A 20,553-nucleotide genomic window follows, 5' to 3' on the forward strand; every position below is an offset into this window, starting at 1 on the left:
TATTTTAATGTAAGAGAGCCAGTTACACGATTTTTAAAACTAACCAAAGGCATGTAACTATCTGTGAGCTCTCAATTAACAATAAACAGATCGAATATGTATCTCATTCTATCTACCCTCCAAAAGCATACTGAAGCCCGTTGCGTCAGCACAATTTGCCTCTCAAAATGTAGGAAATAGCGTTTCAGAGGATTTAGAATAAAAAAATTTAGGGGGCAGCCATCGGCAAAATTACGTACCGCCGCCTCTGACCTTGGTGTAATTTTGGATAGCTTCCTTACATGGAAAGAACACATCAAGAAAATAACACGCAAAATAAGTTCTAAAACACATTTTAGTAATGCTGTATAATTTCTCAATTTTGCCATATTTGACATACTGTATTGAAATATGGGGTAATACCGTTAAATCTGTTATTGATCCTCTGCCTAAATCACAAAAAAAGTTAGTCCGCTTAATCACAAGTGCACACACGTCTAGAAACTACGCATTCTAGACATCTTTTCCAGAAACTACGCATTCTAGACATCTTTTTCAGAAACTACGCATTCTAGACATCTTTTCCAGAAACTACGCATTCTAGACATCTTTTCCAGAAACTACGCATTCTAGACATCTTTTCCAGAATCTACGCATTCTAGACATCTTTTCCAGAAACTACGCATTCTATACATCTTTTCCAGAAACTACGCATTCTAGACATCTTTTTCAGAAACTACGCATTCTAGACATCTTTTCCAGAAACTACGCATTCTAGACATCTTTTCCAGAAACTACGCATTCTAGACATCTTTTTCAGAAACTACGCATTCTAGACATCTTTTCCAGAAACTACGCATTCTAGACATCTTTTCCAGAATCTACGCATTCTAGACATCTTTTCCAGAAACTACGCATTCTAGACATCTTTCCCAGAAACTACGCATTCTAGATATCTTTTCCATAAACTACGCATTCTATACATCTTTTCCAGAATCTACGCATTCTAGACATCTTTTCCAGAATCTACGTATTCTAGACATCTTTTCCAGAAACTACGCATTCTAGACATCTTTTCCAGAATCTACGCATTCTAGACATCTTTTCCAGAAACTACGCATTCTAGACATCTTTTCCAGAATCTACGCATTCTATACATCTTTTCCAGAATCTACGCATTCTATACATCTTTTCCAGAATCTACGCATTCTATACATCTTTTCCAGAATCTACGCATTCTAGACATTTTTTCCAGAATCTACGCATTCTAGACATCTTTTCCAGAAACTACGCATTCTAGACATCTTTTCCAGAATCTACGCATTCTAGACATCTTTTCCAGAAACTACGCATTCTAGACATCCTTCCCAGAATCTACGCATTCTAGACATCTTTTCCAGAAACTACGCATTCTAGACATCTTTTCCAGAAACTACGCATTCTAGACATCTTTTCCAGAATCTACGCATTCTAGACATCTTTTCCAGAAATTACGCATTCTAGACATCTTTTCCAGAAACTACGCATTCTAGACATTTTTTCCAGAATCTACGCATTCTAGACATCTTTTCCAGAAACTACGCATTCTAGACATCTTTTCCAGAATCTACGCATTCTGGACATCTTTTCCAGAAACCACGCATTCTAGACATCTTTTCCAGAATCTACGCATTCTAGACATCTTTTCCAGAATCTACGCATTCTAGACATCTTTTCCAGAAACTATGCATTTTAGACATCTTTTCCAGAATCTACGCATTCTAGACATCTTTTCCAGAAACTACGCATTCTAGACATCTTTTCCAGAATCTACGCATTCTAGACATCTTTTCCAGAAACTACGCATTCTAGACATCTTTTCCAGAAACTACGCATTCTAGACATCTTTTCCAGAAACTACGCATTCTAGACATCTTTTCCGGAATCTACGCATTCTAGACATCTTTTCCAGAAACTACGCATTTTAGACATCTTTTCCAGAAACTACGCATTCTAGACATCTTTTCCAGAATCTACGCATTCTAGACATCTTTTCCAGAAACTACGCATTCTAGACATCTTTTCCAGAATCTACGCATTCTAGACATCTTTTCCAGAAACTACGCATTCTAGACATCTTTTCCAGAATCTACGCATTCTAGACATCTTTTCCAGAAACTACGCATTCTAGACATCTTTTCCAGAATCTACGCATTCTAGACATCTTTTCCAGAAACTACGCATTCTAGACATCTTTTCCAGAAACTACGCATTCTAGACATCTTTTCCAGAAACTACGCATTCTAGACATCTTTTCCAGAAACTACGCATTCTAGACATCTTTTCCAGAATCTACGCACGTTAGACATCTTTTCCAGAATCTACGCATTCTAGACATTCCTAAACTAAAATGCAAACTAATACATAAAGCTCTCGATGAGTGAGGTACTTGTACGTTTCAAAACAGTGCTGTCGAGTTTCAATATTCATGTAAATGTGACTTAATTATCTACCGCTCTACATATACTTTGTATTGAGAACTATTGTTTTGGAATATTCGACTCTCGTACCTAAACTATATATATATATATATATATTCTGTTATTTTGATTAATTATATATATATATATATTCTGTTATTTTGATTAATTTTGGTTCCTAATTCTCATATTCATGAAGATATTTATTTATCAAATATTTTATTTATTTATTTTTTACATAAGATTTAATTATTTTTAATGTTTCCTCAATGTGTCTCTTTTTATATCATATGTTCCAATAACGTGAAATGATGAAATAAATAAATTTAAATTATAAACACTGTGAAGAGAGATGGTTTATACTAACTGTAGCTATTAATTAATTTAATGTTAATTATTGGTTTCCTTCAAAATAATGTTGCTGTTAAAACTATTTTTTTTATAAAATGTGTTACATTATATTATTAGACACCCACCAAATTCACCCCTTTAATATCGTCTAATTGTGGGTCGACAGAACAAATATCAATAGTTTTAACTAAAACCTGCCGCACGAGGGCGTTGCTTCAAGTTCTTTATACTGAACCTTGAATTAAACGCAAAACGCTGCGGGAGGATATCATTGCAAACTCAACAATGCACCTTAGGCACCAGATCAAGCGGAATTTGACCCTCAGCTGGTGTACCGTATCACTGGTATGTTGGTCACATATCGCGTGTGAGAGTTTGACCAATACCCCGAGAGAGAACACTGACAGGCACGATGTGAATGAGTCACTCTTTGTGGGTGGACGGGCAAGTAATGGCGTTGAAGACGTTGAAGACCTTCGCCATGGGATTGAATTTCCTCTTAAAATCCCCGACCCTGAACGACGTCTCGAGCATGATCGATGGCCGAACATTGTTATGAGTATGACACGATGGGAAGAACGAAATTTATATTACAAGTAAGTAAAACGCCCGTATGTTTACATTCAAAGTACAATGTAAGGTATCGTGACAAGTTTACAAACAGTATCAGTATTTGTTTAGTATAAAGGCACCTAGTCTCTTGTTTATTTTTTTTTTGTAATAAAATAACATATTGGAGAGTATAAATGTCGAAAGCCGGGTTTATTAGCCATTTACACACTCCCATGATATTTTATTTTATTGAAAAAACAACAAAAAATGTATGCAAGTCTAAAAAGGGCACAGGAAAGGGATGCGTCAATTTCCTTCAACAGCGCCGACTAGTGGTAGAAATAATACATAATTTTGTTTTTGTGGGAGTCGCGATAAATTTTTATCTAGCGCATTTGTTAGTGGCTGACCTTTTCATTGATCATTTTGTAAATTTAATTAAGTTTAATTTCAACACTAAGTTAGAATATCATTATCTATATGACGTGTATCTACAAATAAAATACTATTAAAATCTGATTCTAAAGTTCCTGAATTATTCAGGGAGAGCCCCCCCCCCCCTTTGCAAAGTGTTTTTAAATGGTGATGTTCAAAAATGCAACAATTTGTGTTGTGGAGCTAGCATGTTAGGAAACTGTTGAATTTTATTAAACATCTACCCAATATATCTCTGAACGTTATTTTATTTACACAGTCTATTCCACTCAAAAACGACTAAGAAGAGAGTCAGCATTGATATTGATACAAAGACCGTGGTTAGAGAAACGGATACAAAGTTCCTATCCATTGCTTTAGACTCTGGTTTGATAAAAGAAGACGCATGGAGGAAATTTGATTTCACGTAAGTTTATTCTGCTCGTAATTCCAATACAATGTTTTTCAGAATTCTTTTCATAAATTTCCAGATTTCTTTAGTCTATATTTAATTGATTTTTTGTTAAATGTTTAGGATTGTTTTTCAGGAGTGAATTTGAGCAAAAAATAACATGCTTTGCAGGTATGTTGCAATAAAGTATATCTTGAAAATAATGCAGTATTTCTTAGATTTGTCATTTTAACAACCAATGGATTTCACTGGTAAACTGCACTGAGAATTTTTTTTTCGCTTGATTAAGATTTTCTGACAAACTGATTTAAATATGGTGTAACTGTTTTGAAAAGTTCTTTAATTTATTTAGAATATTGACAGTAGATTAGTAGTAGCGACAATATTTGATCTATTAATGATATGAGAGGTATACATGTATCAAAGTTATGTGTATTTAACAATTTTTGATATAATAATGCAATTTTTTTGAAAGATTCTCTTCTAATACACATGTGCTAACACATGTTGCACAGAGGTGTTTTTTTAAAGCCATATTTGAAGGTTTTGCTAAACCTTTTTCCCATGTTTAATTTTTGTTGTTGAAAGTTTTGATCAAGACCTGTCACCAATGAAACATTATGTTCATTTGATCAAAATTATAAAAAAAATACATTCAAATGTGCAATAATTAATTTTTCATGTAATTATGATGACTTTTTTCAGCATGTATTTTCCATGCAAAATGCTTAGATAATATTTTATTTGATTGTTTCAAGACTTTTATTATCACTTTTGCCATGCAAAGAATGGATATTGCATCGTTAGTTTGTTCTCCATCCATACATTTGTTATGTAATCTAGGTTTTCATTGGACAAGGTTGTAATAGTTATGCTATGTTATTGTAATTGTAGCTCGGCAAGATTGAAGACTTTAGCGAAAGGTGTATCACCGTGCTATCTTCGTGTGGGAGGCACATCACAGGATTTTTTAATCTTCAATATGAGCGAGAACAGCCATTTTACCAATTTTACAATGACAGGTATTGAGATTCTTTATCATTCTAATACAGTGACCCCCTCGCTACTTCGCACTTCAGTAAGTCGCGGATTTTGATAAGTCGCAGCTAGTTGAATGGCTCTCCAAAATTCTATTGTGTTTTGCCGACAGTTTTGAATGATGTGATGTTTTTCAATAAAGAAAACATACTATAAATAAACCCATGTGTGTACATGTGCTTTTTTATCCAATTTCAATGCATAAATGCCCCTTTCAGGATACTCTTCGGTAAGTCATGACCCTAGATAAGTCGCTGTTTTTGCTTGGATCCCGACACCCCTGATTTAGCGAGGGGCCAGTGTATTCATCATACAACATATTTATGTTAAACTCGTGCAATTTCTTATTCTTCGGAGTAAACATCCTAGCATTTTCACCGCATGGCAACCATCACTGGTAAAACAACAATTCTCAGAAAACTGTACTTTGGCCTAATTGTTGGCAGTGTAACAAGAACATGTATAAAGTTTGTTGTTCATTTTGTGCTGTTTTCTTGACTTTAGTCGATTTCACCAGACATTGGCATAGCTATCATCATTGCATCGTGACTGTTTTCACTCATCCGCTGTGGTCCAAATACAATGTCAGAAACACAATTATTTGTCTTATAAAGCATTTGTGCAGTCTTATCTTCCTTCAAACGTTCCTTCATATTTAGTCTCATTTGAATGTATTCTGAAACAGGGATTTATATTTTGGGTTAAGGTCAAGCACCTGGCCATATGTCCTTGTGTCTGTCCGACACTATTTCTGTCTCAAAATATACAAAAAAAATCAATGTTTGGACACGTCATGTCATTTTTCACTCATTCCTTGGCCAGTTGACATCTTCCAAGGTGGATACAGATGCATCTCATTTTTTTTGTGATTTGTTTTTTTACAAGTCTTCTACCCATTTACTTTCTTCACAGATTTTGTTTAAATTTGGTACAAAGGCAAAACATATACAGTTGTTCAGGTATGCCTTGGAAGCCAACTTTATTAAAACTGAGCCTAAATGGATTACTGATACCCATCAGTTTGCCAACTGGTGGTTATGTTGGTTTATTAGTCCCTGTTTGGACACAGTTCGAAAACTGAGACTTATGTTTTGACCCTTGTGCGTCCATGCATCCGACCGGAATGTATCTTTGACATGCCTGGACCAATCACAATCAAATTTACAAATACATCATACATAATATTATACATATGCACATCAATTTGTTTCACGATCTGATTCAAGATGGCTAATGGTGGCCATTTTTGTACTGAAAAATCATAAAAATCAAGCATTTCTCGGCTGTTACAGATGGATTTTGTTCAAACTTGGTACATACATTAGACATTATGTGTTCCTGATGCATGTCATTTTATCTTTCAGATCGGATTCAAAATGGCTGACTGGCGGCCATTTTGTTTTAATGAATGGACTTCTAGAGCCAAATCTCTGACACGCATATATATTCATTATACATCATATCATAGATATACAGATATATTGGTTTGAGGATCCTATTCAAAATGGCCATTTTTGTGCTAAAAAATCATCAAATATCAAGTATTTCTGGCATTTATGGATGAATTTCGTTAAAACTTGGTTCATACATTAGACACTATGTGTTCCTGATGCACGTCATTTTATTTTTCAGAATGGGCTTCTGGATCTATGACATGCTTTGTCTGATTATGTTCAAATTTTATATATTCATTATACATCATGTTATAGATATATACATGTATTCAAAATGGCTGATTTTGTTTTATTTAATATAATTAATGTTTTAATTAGAGCAATATCTCTCAATATGGACAAGTACGATCAGATACAAATGTCAATCATTTGAATGTTAAACAATTATCATAATCATATTCCTGACATGGTTATATTCCAGCTATAATACAACTTGTATAAACAAAACTATAAACCTTAAATTCAATAAGTAACGGGGACTGTGAAATGCATGGCTTGTTTTATTATGTCTACCCAATTTCTGAACACACTTCAGCTTTGACCTTCAAAGTAGGTACAAGATATAATGATGTTTATATGCATATTTATTTCAACATGTCATCAACCATTTTTGTGAAAAGTATTAATTCACTACGTTCAATTACCCACCATAGACTCCGGTCTGTCAAAATGACTATTTTGAACTGTCTGCATTAATCAGCGATTCTGCCAATGATGGAGAGATAAAATCTAGGTCAGGGGACGCCCCATGATCCCAAGATATTTTCCCCTTACATCACGAACCACGTGGCCGAGCTAATTTTTTGTCTCCATACCGATGGGGATGAAGTCTAGCGGCTCTGCCTGGAAGGCCTGCCTTTTTCCTGTCCGGGTTTCTGGCTTGGGTTGCTTAGGTTTTTCCCCTTTGTACTGTATTTTACAACAAAGAAAATAAAACCCGGTGACACGATTTAACCACGTTGTTGGTCTTTGTTGTGTCACCTTTTCCAACTGTATTTCGCTTCCCTCATGCATATCGTGTTCATTTTTTGTACACTATGTATTTAGAAATGGATAGATCTAATGACAGCACCAGAGACTCGTCGCCGGTTTTGTCTCCTCATTGTTTTGAGGCGACTGTGCCGTGGTTATAATCAGAAATTACCAGAATGAAACCTGCATCCAAAATGTTATTTTTGCCGAGTCTGCGTGTGGGGTTCGGGATTTTTTGCCTTGAAGGCGTGTGTTTTCACTGGGGTTCTGAGGCCTGGGATGTTTTCCAGAGCCATGCAAAATCGCTGAGACTGGCCGCAGAGCTCGTATTGCACAGCAAGGTGTGTCCAGTAAAAATCGGTTAAAGTGAGTTGTGAGTACTTCGTGTACTGAGACGTCATGTAAGAGGCCCGACGGTGGTATATTTTTCGGTCTACCCCCCCGCTGATCGGAGGGCGTTCTCAAATTTTTTTTTTTTTCAGGCAGTGGTTTACCTGATTTTACCTGCAACGACGAGCATGTGTCCCTGGGGGTCTTTCCTCCTACAGGGCCCCTTGCGGATCCCTTTGTGGATCCGTCCTCGCACGGCGCCGGGTTTGCCTCTGAAATGAGGGCTTCGGTCGAAGAATTGCCGGGGCAAATTGTGTCTTTGGCAGGCCGGGTAGATGCAGTCTCCACTGCGACCCCTCAACCAGCAAACAGGAAGAAACACAGAAAGCTTTGCTCGCATTCAAAACATGTCTCTTCCGGGGAACCCCTCATTCTCAGCCACGTCTCTCCCGTTGTTTTGGGTGAGGCCGCGGCTCAGGCTAGTTGCACCAGGTCTTCTCCGGGACCTCGGGCACTGAATGCCAACGAAAATGCTGGCAGTCAAGCCTCCGATTTCGGGGCAGGGCTTTTGGATCAGGGCACATGTTACACCTTCCCCCTACTCTCAGCCAGCCAGGGTTCATCACGCGGTACCGGACTCAGGAATTTACCCTTGAGTCCGGGCTCCTCTGTGGGTTTTGACTCCCTTTTTGCTGACCCATGGGCATCCCCAGAGGGAACTGACCCTGTCATGAGACGCACAGTCGAACACACTCTCACTCACATATTTAAGTTGAAAGGAGCAGTTCATCTGCGCTGGATAGAGGCGATACCTTGGGTGGTCCCTCAGAATCTTCCATCCGTAAGGACTTGGTGAACCACGCCGTTAGGGTGATGCAGAGTATCATCAATCCTAGTGATATGATGTATATACCCTTGATCTTATGGCAACCACTTACTGTTGCTTCAACGCTTATATAGCCAGTCAGCCACTGCCAAGGGTAAACGAAGGGCACCCCAAGCACAGAAAACACCCACCCTAAGGCGACGTCTGCTAGCCAGAGTCAGGAAGGAGGCGAGTGCTAATACCCTTTTGCGGGAGGGAAGACTAGCGGTGCGCCCCCAGGGAAGAAGGGACCAGGTGGTGGCTTCTCATCCTCCCCGGGCGGTCTTTCACCCCGGCAGTGGGGGAAGCATGTTTGACGCTTACCTCTGCGAGCGAGGGGACAGGCATGTGTTCAGCGAGTGGTTAGTGACTACTCCAGGACTTGGAGAAACTCACCTCATGGGAGAAGAGAGCACCCACCCTGCAACTGCCGAACCCATTGTCACATATTCCTGTCGCACACAGATTGCACCAGTATAGTCCAGTTTTGAGGCAGCGGGTGACGGATCGCTGGACTTTCCAGGTGGTGACACATGGTTACAGGATACCGCTGAAATATCCATCTTCCTCGTCAGTGTCTCCCCATTGGGGGCCCTGCAAGGGGACTCCCGCAAGGCAGAGACAATCAGACAGGAAGTAGACAGTTTGTTGGAAAAGGGTGCTATACACAAGGTAGATCAGCCGGCATTAAGTCCAGGCCTCTACTCAAATGTGTTCGTAGTACCAAATCTACAGGTGGCAGGTGTTCAGTTCTGGACTTAGGCAGACTGAATCAGTATGTGCTCCTCGATCGGTTCCACATGGAGACGCCATACAGCGTTCTTCTCTCCATACACCTTTTCGACTGGCTAGCCTCACTAGACCTAAGCGGAGCCTACCTGTACATACCAATGCACCCAGCGAGTTGCCACCTCCTTCGAATCACCCAATTGGGCCAAGTATTCAAATCCCAAGTGCCCCCCCCCCCCGGGTTATACACACCCCCTACGTTTCACCAGAATGGATGGAACAGGTGGTGCTGCTGTTTCACCAAACTTTGGTACACATCAATCCGTACCTAGACGACTGGTTATTACATAACCCAAACAAGGGGCTATTAGCCGAGCAAGTAAGGCTAACACAGGATTTACCTTAGTAAGTCAGACAAAGTCCCATCATTACCCGACACAACAGTTGGTGCTTCTGGGTATGGAGCTTGACACAGAGGTAGGCTGGGTTCGCCCATCTCAGGCGCGTTGCTTGGTGCTAAGCAGCCTAGCAGAACATCTCGTCAGCGTTCCCTTAGTGTTCCTCCAAGAACTAATGCGGATCATGGGAATGATGACCTCGGTTTGAAGGGTAGTTCCCCAGGCCGCATTACACAGCTGCCCGATACAACATTTGTTGTTTCAACACCGAGCTCACCTACGGGAATTTGACAGGTGGGTATTGATCTCAGACCAAGCAAAGGAAGCCCTGTCCTGGTGGTCGTCACTGGCCAACCTCGGACAGAGAGTCCCTTTGGACCCACTCACTGCAGCTATGACTCTGGTAACAGATACCTCCCTCCAAGGTTGGGGAGTGCATCTATTGGATGAACAAGCCCAAGGTATATGGCCCCCGCCTTAGTTCCGGGACTGCCATATCAACCGACTCGAACTGCAGTGCACTTAGCACTACCACACTTTCTACCCGTAGTTTGAGACCACAGAGTCGTACTCCGCACAAGAAACACAGCGATGGTCTCCTTCAACAAGGAGGGGGTGGGGGACACGTTCCCTATCCAGGCACCTATGGTGCCTGGAATACAATGTGGAGCTAACGTCACACCAACTTCCAGGGGTGAGGAACAGTCTGGCAGTACCACTTACACGCATAGAGGCTCTCAGTAGACTCGAGAGGTTTATCTGAGCAGGCTGCCAAGATCCTGGCTAGGGTGGACAGGGATCCCACCAATGCTGCCTACAATTCAAGGTGGCGAGCATACACAGATTGGTGTAGTGGAAGGGAGATTTGATCCATACAATCCCTCTATTGGCCAGGTAGCAGACTCCTTCATCCACCTGTTTGACGAAGTGAGTTTGTTCTACGCAGCCATCATTGGCTACAGGTCGGCCTTGTCCCCCACCATTGAGAACGCTTTGGGAACAAGACTAGCTGATTGTCCTATTATTAGATGACTATTTACTGCTTTCCAGAATCAGAGGCCGAGACCCTGTACAAGGGAACCGCCCAACTGGGATTTTTCGGTTGTGTTGTTCGCTCTATGCAGACCGCCCTTTGAGCCTCTCTGACCAGCACCACTCAATATTTTGACATGGAAAACAGTCTTCCTACTGGCCCTCGCCTCAGGTTGGTGTCAGTCAGAACTAGGGGCATTGTCCTTCTCGGACGAGTGTACCGCCCTTACGGACAATCAAGTTGTGCTAAAGACACAAATCGTGTTTTTCGCAAGGAACCAAGGTTCTAGCACTGAGCTGCTACAAAACCGTACTAGGGATTCAAGCACATGTCTTTGTGTTACAGCTCAGGCAGGCAGGATAGGCCAGCCTCCCCTACTTCCAATGCCAGGTGGATTACTGCGACTGTATTAGAGGTCTATAATACTTCATCCTCCTCGACCCAGAGCTTGCAGAGACACCAAGTACGAGCGCATGAGGTCCGTGCGATTGCTAACTCACTAGAGCTAGCATCAGGCACCCCCCTCGAACATATACTGAGGGCAGGCTTCTGGAGAACGCAAACATCTTTATCAACTACTACCTAAGAGACACCCAATCCATTGAGGAGGGCCTCTTTAGGTTGGGTCCTGTTGTTGCGGGTCAGACTCTGGATGTTGACCCAGCCCGAACGACCACAAGGGTCCCTGTATATAGGTGATAAGTCGGTCTCAGCATTGTTTGCGAACAGATTACTCTACCATCAGCACTCCTTGGAAGTTTCCAGGTCTCGCTTTTTGGCCTATGTCCTCATGCAGAATTGTTTCGGTCTTTATTTCGAAAGCATACTACCCCCTGACTTGGGTTTGGGTCTAGCATTCCCGGGCACACCTAACCCTGTCACCGTAGCAGCATTTTTGGCTTTTTGCTCTGGGGACAGCACAGGCAAGGTAAGACACCAACCTCTTTTGGGGGTCTTAGCTAGGTGATGAGTGGTGTAGAGTGTATCATCTCGGACTGGGAAAAACTGGCGTCTGACTAGTAGAATAGTAATTTTGACTTACCGGAGTCTATGGTGGGTAATTGAACATAGTGAATTTAGGCAGAGGGTTCTCTGAACCCGCCTATTCACATAGTTCATACCCACCATAGACTCTGAGTACCCCCCAACCACCCCACTCTTTCTGTAGGGTTGGTATAGTCTTCGGTACCGAGAGAAAGGAACCAAAGTGAATTACAGGGTAAGATGGCGCAACACATTACCTCGTTCACGTGGTTTCTGACATAAGAGAAAAAAATCTGCTGGTCATGGGGCATCCCCTGACCTAGATTTTATCTCTCCATCATTGGCAGAATCACTGATTAATGCCTACAGTTCAAAATAGTCATTTTGACTGACCGGAGTCTATGGTGGGTATGAACTATGTGAATAGGCGGGTTCGGAGAACCCTCTGCCTAAATCCAATAATTCATCAATATTGACAATTCAAATCTATTTGCTATTAAATTTGATATTTTTTTTCTAAATTTGCACAGTATAATGTGAATTTAAACCTAAATCTGATATTGATGATTTATATCCACAACATAATCTGTTTACATGTGCTGATATTGCAAGAGTTTTTGGATAACTTCAATGAACAAACTTTGCTTTCTATTTTAGTTCAGGACTGGAACAACATCAACGAATTTGCCAGTGAAGTTGGATGGAATGTTATATTTGGATTAAATGTCCTCCTTCGTCATGGTAACGATTCATGGGATTCTAGTAATGCAATGGAGCTCATGAAATATACTGTGGAAAAAGGATATTCTGTTAACTGGGAACTTGGAAATGGTAGGTCATAGGTCATATAAAAATGAATTCAAAGGTGATAAAAATAAAATAGAAAGTAGCTAAATTGACCGACTCTAATTAAAGCGCAGATTTTTCAAATGAAGAAAAATGGCTGGGTAATTAAGTAGATAGTTTATGTACATGTACTGTGTTCGCCTACTACTGTAGAATACTTTATTTTTGCTTAGAATTTATTTTCGCTGAAGGGGTGATTCCGTGAAAATAAAATCCAGCGAATATACTTTTTTTCCTATATTTCACATTAAACTCATAAAAAATCAGTGAAAATAAATTCCAAGCAAAACGTCCAAAATGCCTTTTCAGCGAAAATTAATTCCAGCGAAAATAAAGTATTCTACAGTATTGTGTTTAAATAATTGGATTTAAATCTGATTGCAATCTCATATGGGTACAGTTTTTAAGGCAGTTTGGGTTGAATTCTAATTGTGCACTACTGCATGAACATGTATGCAATGCATTTTGGGAGTGAACATCCAATTATATATGTAATGGAAAACTGTTTATCATACTGGAAACACACTCAATATTTAACGGTAATAATATGACTTTTTAGTCCTATATGTCACTGAGCAAAATTGCGAAATATAAAAAAAATTATTTTCTAATAGAAACCTGGGCAAAAATGTGAATTTTGTTTGTTTTTCATGAATTTCATACCATTTGATTTTGAAAAATATTCTGGTGATTCAAATTATTTATTTTCGGTATCCTAATCTCATGTACACATAATACTGATGGCATGAAGAAGATAAAGTTGAATTCAGTCTGAACATCTTTAATTACTTATTTCTTATGAAATATAGATAAAATGTTTAATAAATATTAGAATAACAAAAAACTACATAATAAATTTTTATTAATATTTTATATACATTCTTTTCAGAACCAAATTCATTAAACAGAACAGTGGGAAGAACACTTGACGCAAGCGTACTGGCACAAGACTTTGTAACCCTACGTAACATACTCAACTCTCATGAAGAACTCCGTCATAATTTATTATTCGGTCCAGACATTAATGCTGTTGGGAAGAAGAAAACTGATAAATACATTGATAGGTAGAGTTCTGTATATCTAACGTAATAATGATTTTGAAATACCCTAATTTCTAAGAAATTGATTTTTAGTCCCTGTTCAGACGAACCCTGAAAGGGGACTACTAGAATTACTTTCTTTCTCATTTTCAAGTTTCTGCAAGTTATCTCTCACATTTTCTCAGGGACTCTGCAGCACATGTCAATGAAACTTGGCAGGTTGATGAACAAGTCTGTATAAAATATGCACGTAATTTATTTTTCCTGATCTGAAAATCCTAAGTGAGTTGTTTTCAAGATTTTCATCCCAAATTACCTCTCACGACTCCACTGACAGAGCCACTGAACATGCTCAGAATAATTGATTCTGTTAAATTCAGATTCAGATTCTCCGCGCCGTGCGAATGAAACTATCTAGTCTAGCCTGGAAGCCTGCTTTTTTCTGTTCAAGTGTTCGTAGTACCAAAATCTTCAGGTGGTGTCCAGTTCTTGAATTAACCAGACTGAATCGGTATGTGCTCCTCGATCGGTTCCTCATAGAGATGCCATGTAGTTGTTCTTCTCTCCATCCATTGTTTCGACTGACTAGCCTCACTAGACTTAAGTGGGGCCTACCTGCACATACTGAAACAGATGCACCCGAGCTACACCACCGAGCACACGAAAGGGAACTGGACAGGCGAGTTTTTCTCGGACCAAGCGAAGGAAGCCCTGCCGTGGTGGTTGTCAATGGCCTACCTAAGGCAGGGGGTCCCCTTGACCCACTTGCCACAGCCGTGACTCTGGTAACAGATGCCTCCCTCAAAGACTGGGGAGTGCATCTATTGGATGAACAAGCCCAAAATATATGGCCCTGTTGGTTTCGGGACAGCCATATCAACTGGCTCGAACTGAAAGCAGTGCACTTAGCACTACCTCACTTTCTACCCATAGTTTGAGACCACAGAGTACTGCTCTGCACAGACAACACAAAGGTGGTCTCCATCTAAGAGGGGGGGGGGGTACGCGTCCCCCATCGTTGTCATTCCTAGCAGAGCTATTAATTCTCCTTTGGTGTCTGGAATACAATGTGGAGCTAACCGCACACTACCTTCCAGGGGTGATTAACAGTATGGCAGACGCCCTTTCAGGTGGCTCCGCCTCCAGAACACGGAGTGGCAGATACCCCAGTGGGTAGCCTCCAGGCTGTTTTTGTTATGGGACGGTCCAAAGAGTGTTTATCACACCCTGGAACGCCGACGTATATAACACTCCTGCTGACTCCAGGAGCCTTGGCCAGGGACGACTTGTCGACCCTGTGGACCCACATAGATGTTTATGCCTTCCTCCCTTCCCGCTAGTTCACCAGGGACCAGAGAAAACTTTGACAGGTGCACACCTGCATATTGACACTGGTCACACACAATGGACCAACCAAGGCCTGGTTTCCATTTCTGTTGGAAATGCTAGTCGAAACACCAGTAGTGCTTCCGGACTTAACAGACATGCCATCCCAACTAGACGGCACACTACCAATGAGCCCAAGGTGTATCACTTACATGCATGGAGGCTCTCAGTAGACTTGCACAGACGAAAGTCTTGTCTGAGCGGGCTGCCAATGTCTTGGGCAGGGCGAACAGGGATTCCACCAACGCTGCCTACAACTCAAAGTGGGCGAGCATACAGGGATTGGTGTAGTGGAAGGGATATTGATTCATGCCATCCCTCTGTTGGGCAGTTAGTAGACTCTTTCGTTTGATGAAGTGGGTTTGTCCTACGCAGCGATTGTTGGCTACAGGTCGGCCTTGTCCCGCACCATTAAGAACAAGACTAGCCGATTGTCCTATTATTAGGAGACTGTTTACTGCTTTCCTATTTAGAGGCCGAGACCCGAACAAGAGAACCACCCAACTGGGATTTGTCAGTTGTGTTGTCCGCTCTAAGCAGACCGCCCTTTGTGCCTCTCCAGTCAGCACCACTCGAATTGTTGACGTGGAAAACAGTCTTTCTACTGGCCCTCGCCTCAGGTAGGTGTCGGTCAGAACTGGGGGCATTCTCCTTCTCAGACGATGTACCGCCTTTATGGACAATCAAGTTGTGTTAAAGACACGAATCAGGTTTCTCGCCAAGAACCAAATCCCAGGACACGATCCCCAGCCGATCGTCATCCCCCAGCTGTCAAACATTGCTGGCAAAGAGGATCAAGAGGAATTGCTTTTCGGCCCAGTTCGAGCACTGAGTTGCTACAAAAAACGTACTAGGGATTCAAGACGAGGTGCCAAGCACATGTTTTTGTGTTACGGCCAAGGCAAGCAAGACAGGCCAGTCTCCCCGACTTCCATTGCCAGGTGGATTACTGCGACTGTGTTAGAAGTCTATAGTTCCTCGACACAGAGCTTGCAGAGATACCAAGTACGAGCGCATGAGGTCCGTGCAATTGCCAACTCACTAGTGTTAGCGTCAGGCGCCCCCCCCCTCGAACATTGTTGAGGGCAGGCTTCTGGAGAACGCAGAACGTCTTTATTAACTACCACCTAAGAGATACTCAATCCATTGATGAGATTCTCTTCAGGATGTGTCCCATCATAGCGGGTCAGACTACCGCAGGGATCTCTGCGCATAGGCGATAAGTCAGTCTCAGCAATTTTGAGGACAGATTTCTACCTTCGGCCCCCTGGAATTACCAGATCTCGATTTCGACATCGTGGCAGCATTTTGGCTCTTGCTCTGGGGATGGCACAGGCAAGATGAGACACCATTTCCTGTATTTGTCTTAACTACTAGTAGTTGGTAGTCTATTACTTGAGAGCATTATCCCGGACTGTTACACACTTTTCATCACTTTCTGTTTACTTCGAAACCCGCCACCTATCGGCGTCTGACTCTGCCTACAGTTCAAAATAGTCATTTTGACTGACCGGAGTCTATGGTGGGTATGAGCTATTTGAATAGGCGGGTTCCGATAACCCTCTGCCTAATTCAAACTTCACACATACATCATACATAATATTATACATATGCACGTCAATTTGTTTCACGATCTGATTCAAGATGGTCAAATGGCGGCTATTTTTTATACTGAAAAATCATCAAAATCAAACATATCTTAGGTGTTTACCAATGGATTTTGGTACATGCATTGGACCTTATGGGACCTTGATGCATGTCATTTAGTTTTTCAGATCAGATTCAAAATGGCCGACTGGCAACCATTTTGTTTTAATGAATGTGGTTCTAGTGCCATATCTCTGACATGCTTTGACTGATGTTCAAATTTTATATATTCATTATATATCATGTCATAGATATACAGATGTATTGGTTTGTCCAATTCAAAATGGCTGACCGGTGACCATTTTGTTCTAATAATGTTGTTCCAGAGCAATATCTCTCAATATGGACAAGCACTTGTTCTACATGTATAATACTATAATACTATAAACAAAACTTAGAGATATAACTTAGATTTGATAACGAAAAGCCTAAATACTGCAAAACAAACAAGGGTTCCATTGCTATTAATATTAACGAGCATTTTAATAATGTCACAGATTGGTGTAATTTACATATTACCAAATTTGATGGGCGTGCAAGTTTACATTCTTTCAAGATGGCAGTGAATAGTGGGCTATCAATTCCTAACACACCAATAAGAAACAAGCATCACAACTGATGTATCACCGAGGGGGAGAAGACTGTTCAAGCTTGCCAAAAGACGCTTGCCTGTCAAGAAATTGAGTGGGCAATCAGTGATTTGATAGCCCACAATTACTGTGACCAAGTTTTTATTAATCAATATGTCACACCACTCCTAATATGATTATAAATTAATGATGCAGGCATTGTTTCAGTTTCTTACAGTTCTCCAACAACGTGACGAATGCCACAACATGGCATCAATACTACGTTGACGGTAAAACGGCTAAAGTTGATGATTTCATTAATCCTAATATCCTAAATAAGTTAATCGGTGAAATCCAGCGTGTTAATGAGATTGTTGATGAACATAGACCTGGATCTAGTGTATGGTTAGGTGAAACAAGCTCTGCATATGGGGGAGGGGCACCCAAACTTTCAGACACCTTTGTGGCAGGATTCATGTAAGTTTACACTGAGTCTCGTAATTCGATTTTAAGTTACCACTACTAGTATATTATTCTGAACACTAAAATGAAGTAGAAATTCTGTCTGGTCTGGTCTGGTGCTGGTGCTGGTGCTGGCGCTGGCGCTGGCGCTGGTGCTGGCGCTGGTGCTGGTGCTGGTGCTGGCGCTGGCGCTGGCTCTGGCGCTGGCTCTGGCGCTGACACTGCCTGAGTTTATCTAGAATCCAGCATAAAAACCTAATATTTATTTATTTTTTTGTGATTACATTCACACAGGTGGTTGGATAAACTTGGCATATCTTCCTTATATGGTATTGATGTTGTAATAAGACAAACATTTTTTCATGGTCACTACGCTTTGATTGATGATGATCTAAATCCATTACCGGTTTGTTACCAGTATTATCATGCCTGTAGTTTATATAGGTATTAAGTTTGTGAACACCATACATTTCACTTGCTAATTCACTATTTCAATATATTTCACTCATTGTACCTTACTTCAATGATGCCTAGAATCCCTGCAGCATCCTTAACGTATAAAAATATACAAATCTTCAGTCAATTGAACTATATAGTATACCCATCATGCATTGCAACTGATATCTATGTATTTCTACTTCAGTTCTGATTACCCACATGGTTCCATCACAATCTATGTAGTATACCCATCATGCATTGCAACTAATATCCATGTATTTCAGACAATACGCTGTGCATCGACCTCCGCTGCACATCGGTCGATATTCCAGCTGTATTGTCTTCATGCATACTTTGAGGTATTCTCGTAATAACCTTGAATTCGTTTCCACATAATAACCTAAAATAATGCTTGTATACAAGTACATATGTCACTGCTCACAAAAATGTAAGATCTAGTGAAAAGGTTTTGTGGAGTCAGTGTGTTATTTATGAGTATGTAAACGGGTTATCTTGTGTGCCAGAGCTAGACAAGTTTTCTATGATAACATCACATAAGTCATACAAAGAATATAAAAACTGCTGCATATATTTACATCTCTAATAGAGTTGCATGTGATGACCACATTTTTATCTTTCATATCTTTACTTTAATTCATAGGACTACTGGTTATCAGTTCTCTATAAGCGACTCGTTGGATCCAAAGTCTTGTCTATTACATTACATGACAACAGTGTGAATTCTAAGACTATGCGTGTACGTGTATATGCACATTGCAGTGTCAAAAGGTATGGAAAGTGAATTTTTTCACAACATTTTATACCAATTATACATTTTTTACCAATTATACATTTTTTACCAATATACATTTTATACCAATTGTACATTTTTTACCAATCATACATTTTTACCAATTAAGCTTTGTATTTCTATGTACTAATGACTATTAAATTGATACTGTAAGTCATGATATATAAATGACATACTAATAATTAATGACTTTTGACAAGATCAAATGATTTTCTGCACTAAAACTATTTTATATATTACATTGTAATTTCTATTTCAGTTCTGTATCCATCACAATCTATGTAGTATACCCATCATGCATTGTAACTGATATCCATATATTTCTATTTCAGTTCTGATTACCCACATGGTTCCATCACAATCTATGTAGTATACCCATCATGCATTGCAACTGATATATATATATTTCTATTTCAGTTCTGATTACCCACATGGTTCCATCACAATCTATGTAGTATACCCATCATGCATTGCAACTGACATCTATGTATTTCTATTTCAGTTCTGATTACTCACATGGTTCCATCACAAACTATGTAGTATACCCATCATGCATTGCAACTGATATCTATATATTTCTATTTCAGTTCTGATTACCAACATGGATCCTTCACAATCTATGTAGTATACCCATCTTGCATTGCAACAGATATCTATGTATTTCTATTTCAGTTCTGATTACCCACATGGTTCCATCACAATCTATGTAGTATACCCATCATGCATTGCAACTGATATATATGTATTTCTATTTCAGTTCTGATTACCCACATGGTTCCATCACAATCTATGTAGAATACCCATCATGCATTGCAACTGACATCTATGTATTTCTATTTCAGTTCTGATTACTCACATGGTTCCATCACAAACTATGTAGTATACCCATCATGCATTGCAACTGATATCTATATATTTCTATTTCAGTTCTGATTACCAACATGGATCCTTCACAATCTATGTAGTATACCCATCTTGCATTGCAACAGATATCTATGTATTTCTATTTCAGTTCTGATTACCCACATTAATCCATCACAATCTATGTAGAATACCCATCATGCATTGCAACTGACATCTATGTATTTCTATTTCAGTTCTGATTACTCACATGGTTCCATCACAAACTATGTAGTATACCCATCATGCATTGCAACTGATATCTATATATTTCTATTTCAGTTCTGATTACCAACATGGATCCTTCACAATCTATGTAGTATACCCATCTTGCATTGCAACAGATATCTATGTATTTCTATTTCAGTTCTGATTACCCACATGGTTCCATCACAATCTATGTAGTATACCCATCATGCATTGCAACTGATATCTATGTATTTCTATTTCACTTCTGATTACCCACATAGTTCCATCACAATCT

At 40.1% G+C, this 20,553-nt stretch overlaps 1 protein-coding gene across 1 annotated transcript; it reads left to right on the forward strand.

Annotated features, from left to right (window-relative positions):
- The first annotated feature begins 3,041 nt into the window (after positions 1-3,041).
- Positions 3,042-19,160, forward strand: LOC102801119 (heparanase-like). The gene is made up of 8 exons (XM_085504643.1): positions 3,042-3,385; positions 4,036-4,182; positions 5,062-5,189; positions 12,628-12,801; positions 13,706-13,880; positions 17,687-17,935; positions 18,215-18,326; positions 19,020-19,160. The coding sequence occupies exons 1-8, from the start codon at positions 3,075-3,077 to the stop codon at positions 19,158-19,160; spliced, it is 1,437 nt and encodes a 478-aa protein (XP_085360769.1). The 5' UTR covers positions 3,042-3,074.
- Positions 19,161-20,553: the final 1,393 nt, after the last annotated feature.

Source organism: Saccoglossus kowalevskii, chromosome 10 (assembly GCF_978046115.1).
Source record: "Saccoglossus kowalevskii chromosome 10, keSacKowa6.1, whole genome shotgun sequence".
NCBI classification, from domain to species: domain Eukaryota; kingdom Metazoa; phylum Hemichordata; class Enteropneusta; family Harrimaniidae; genus Saccoglossus; species Saccoglossus kowalevskii.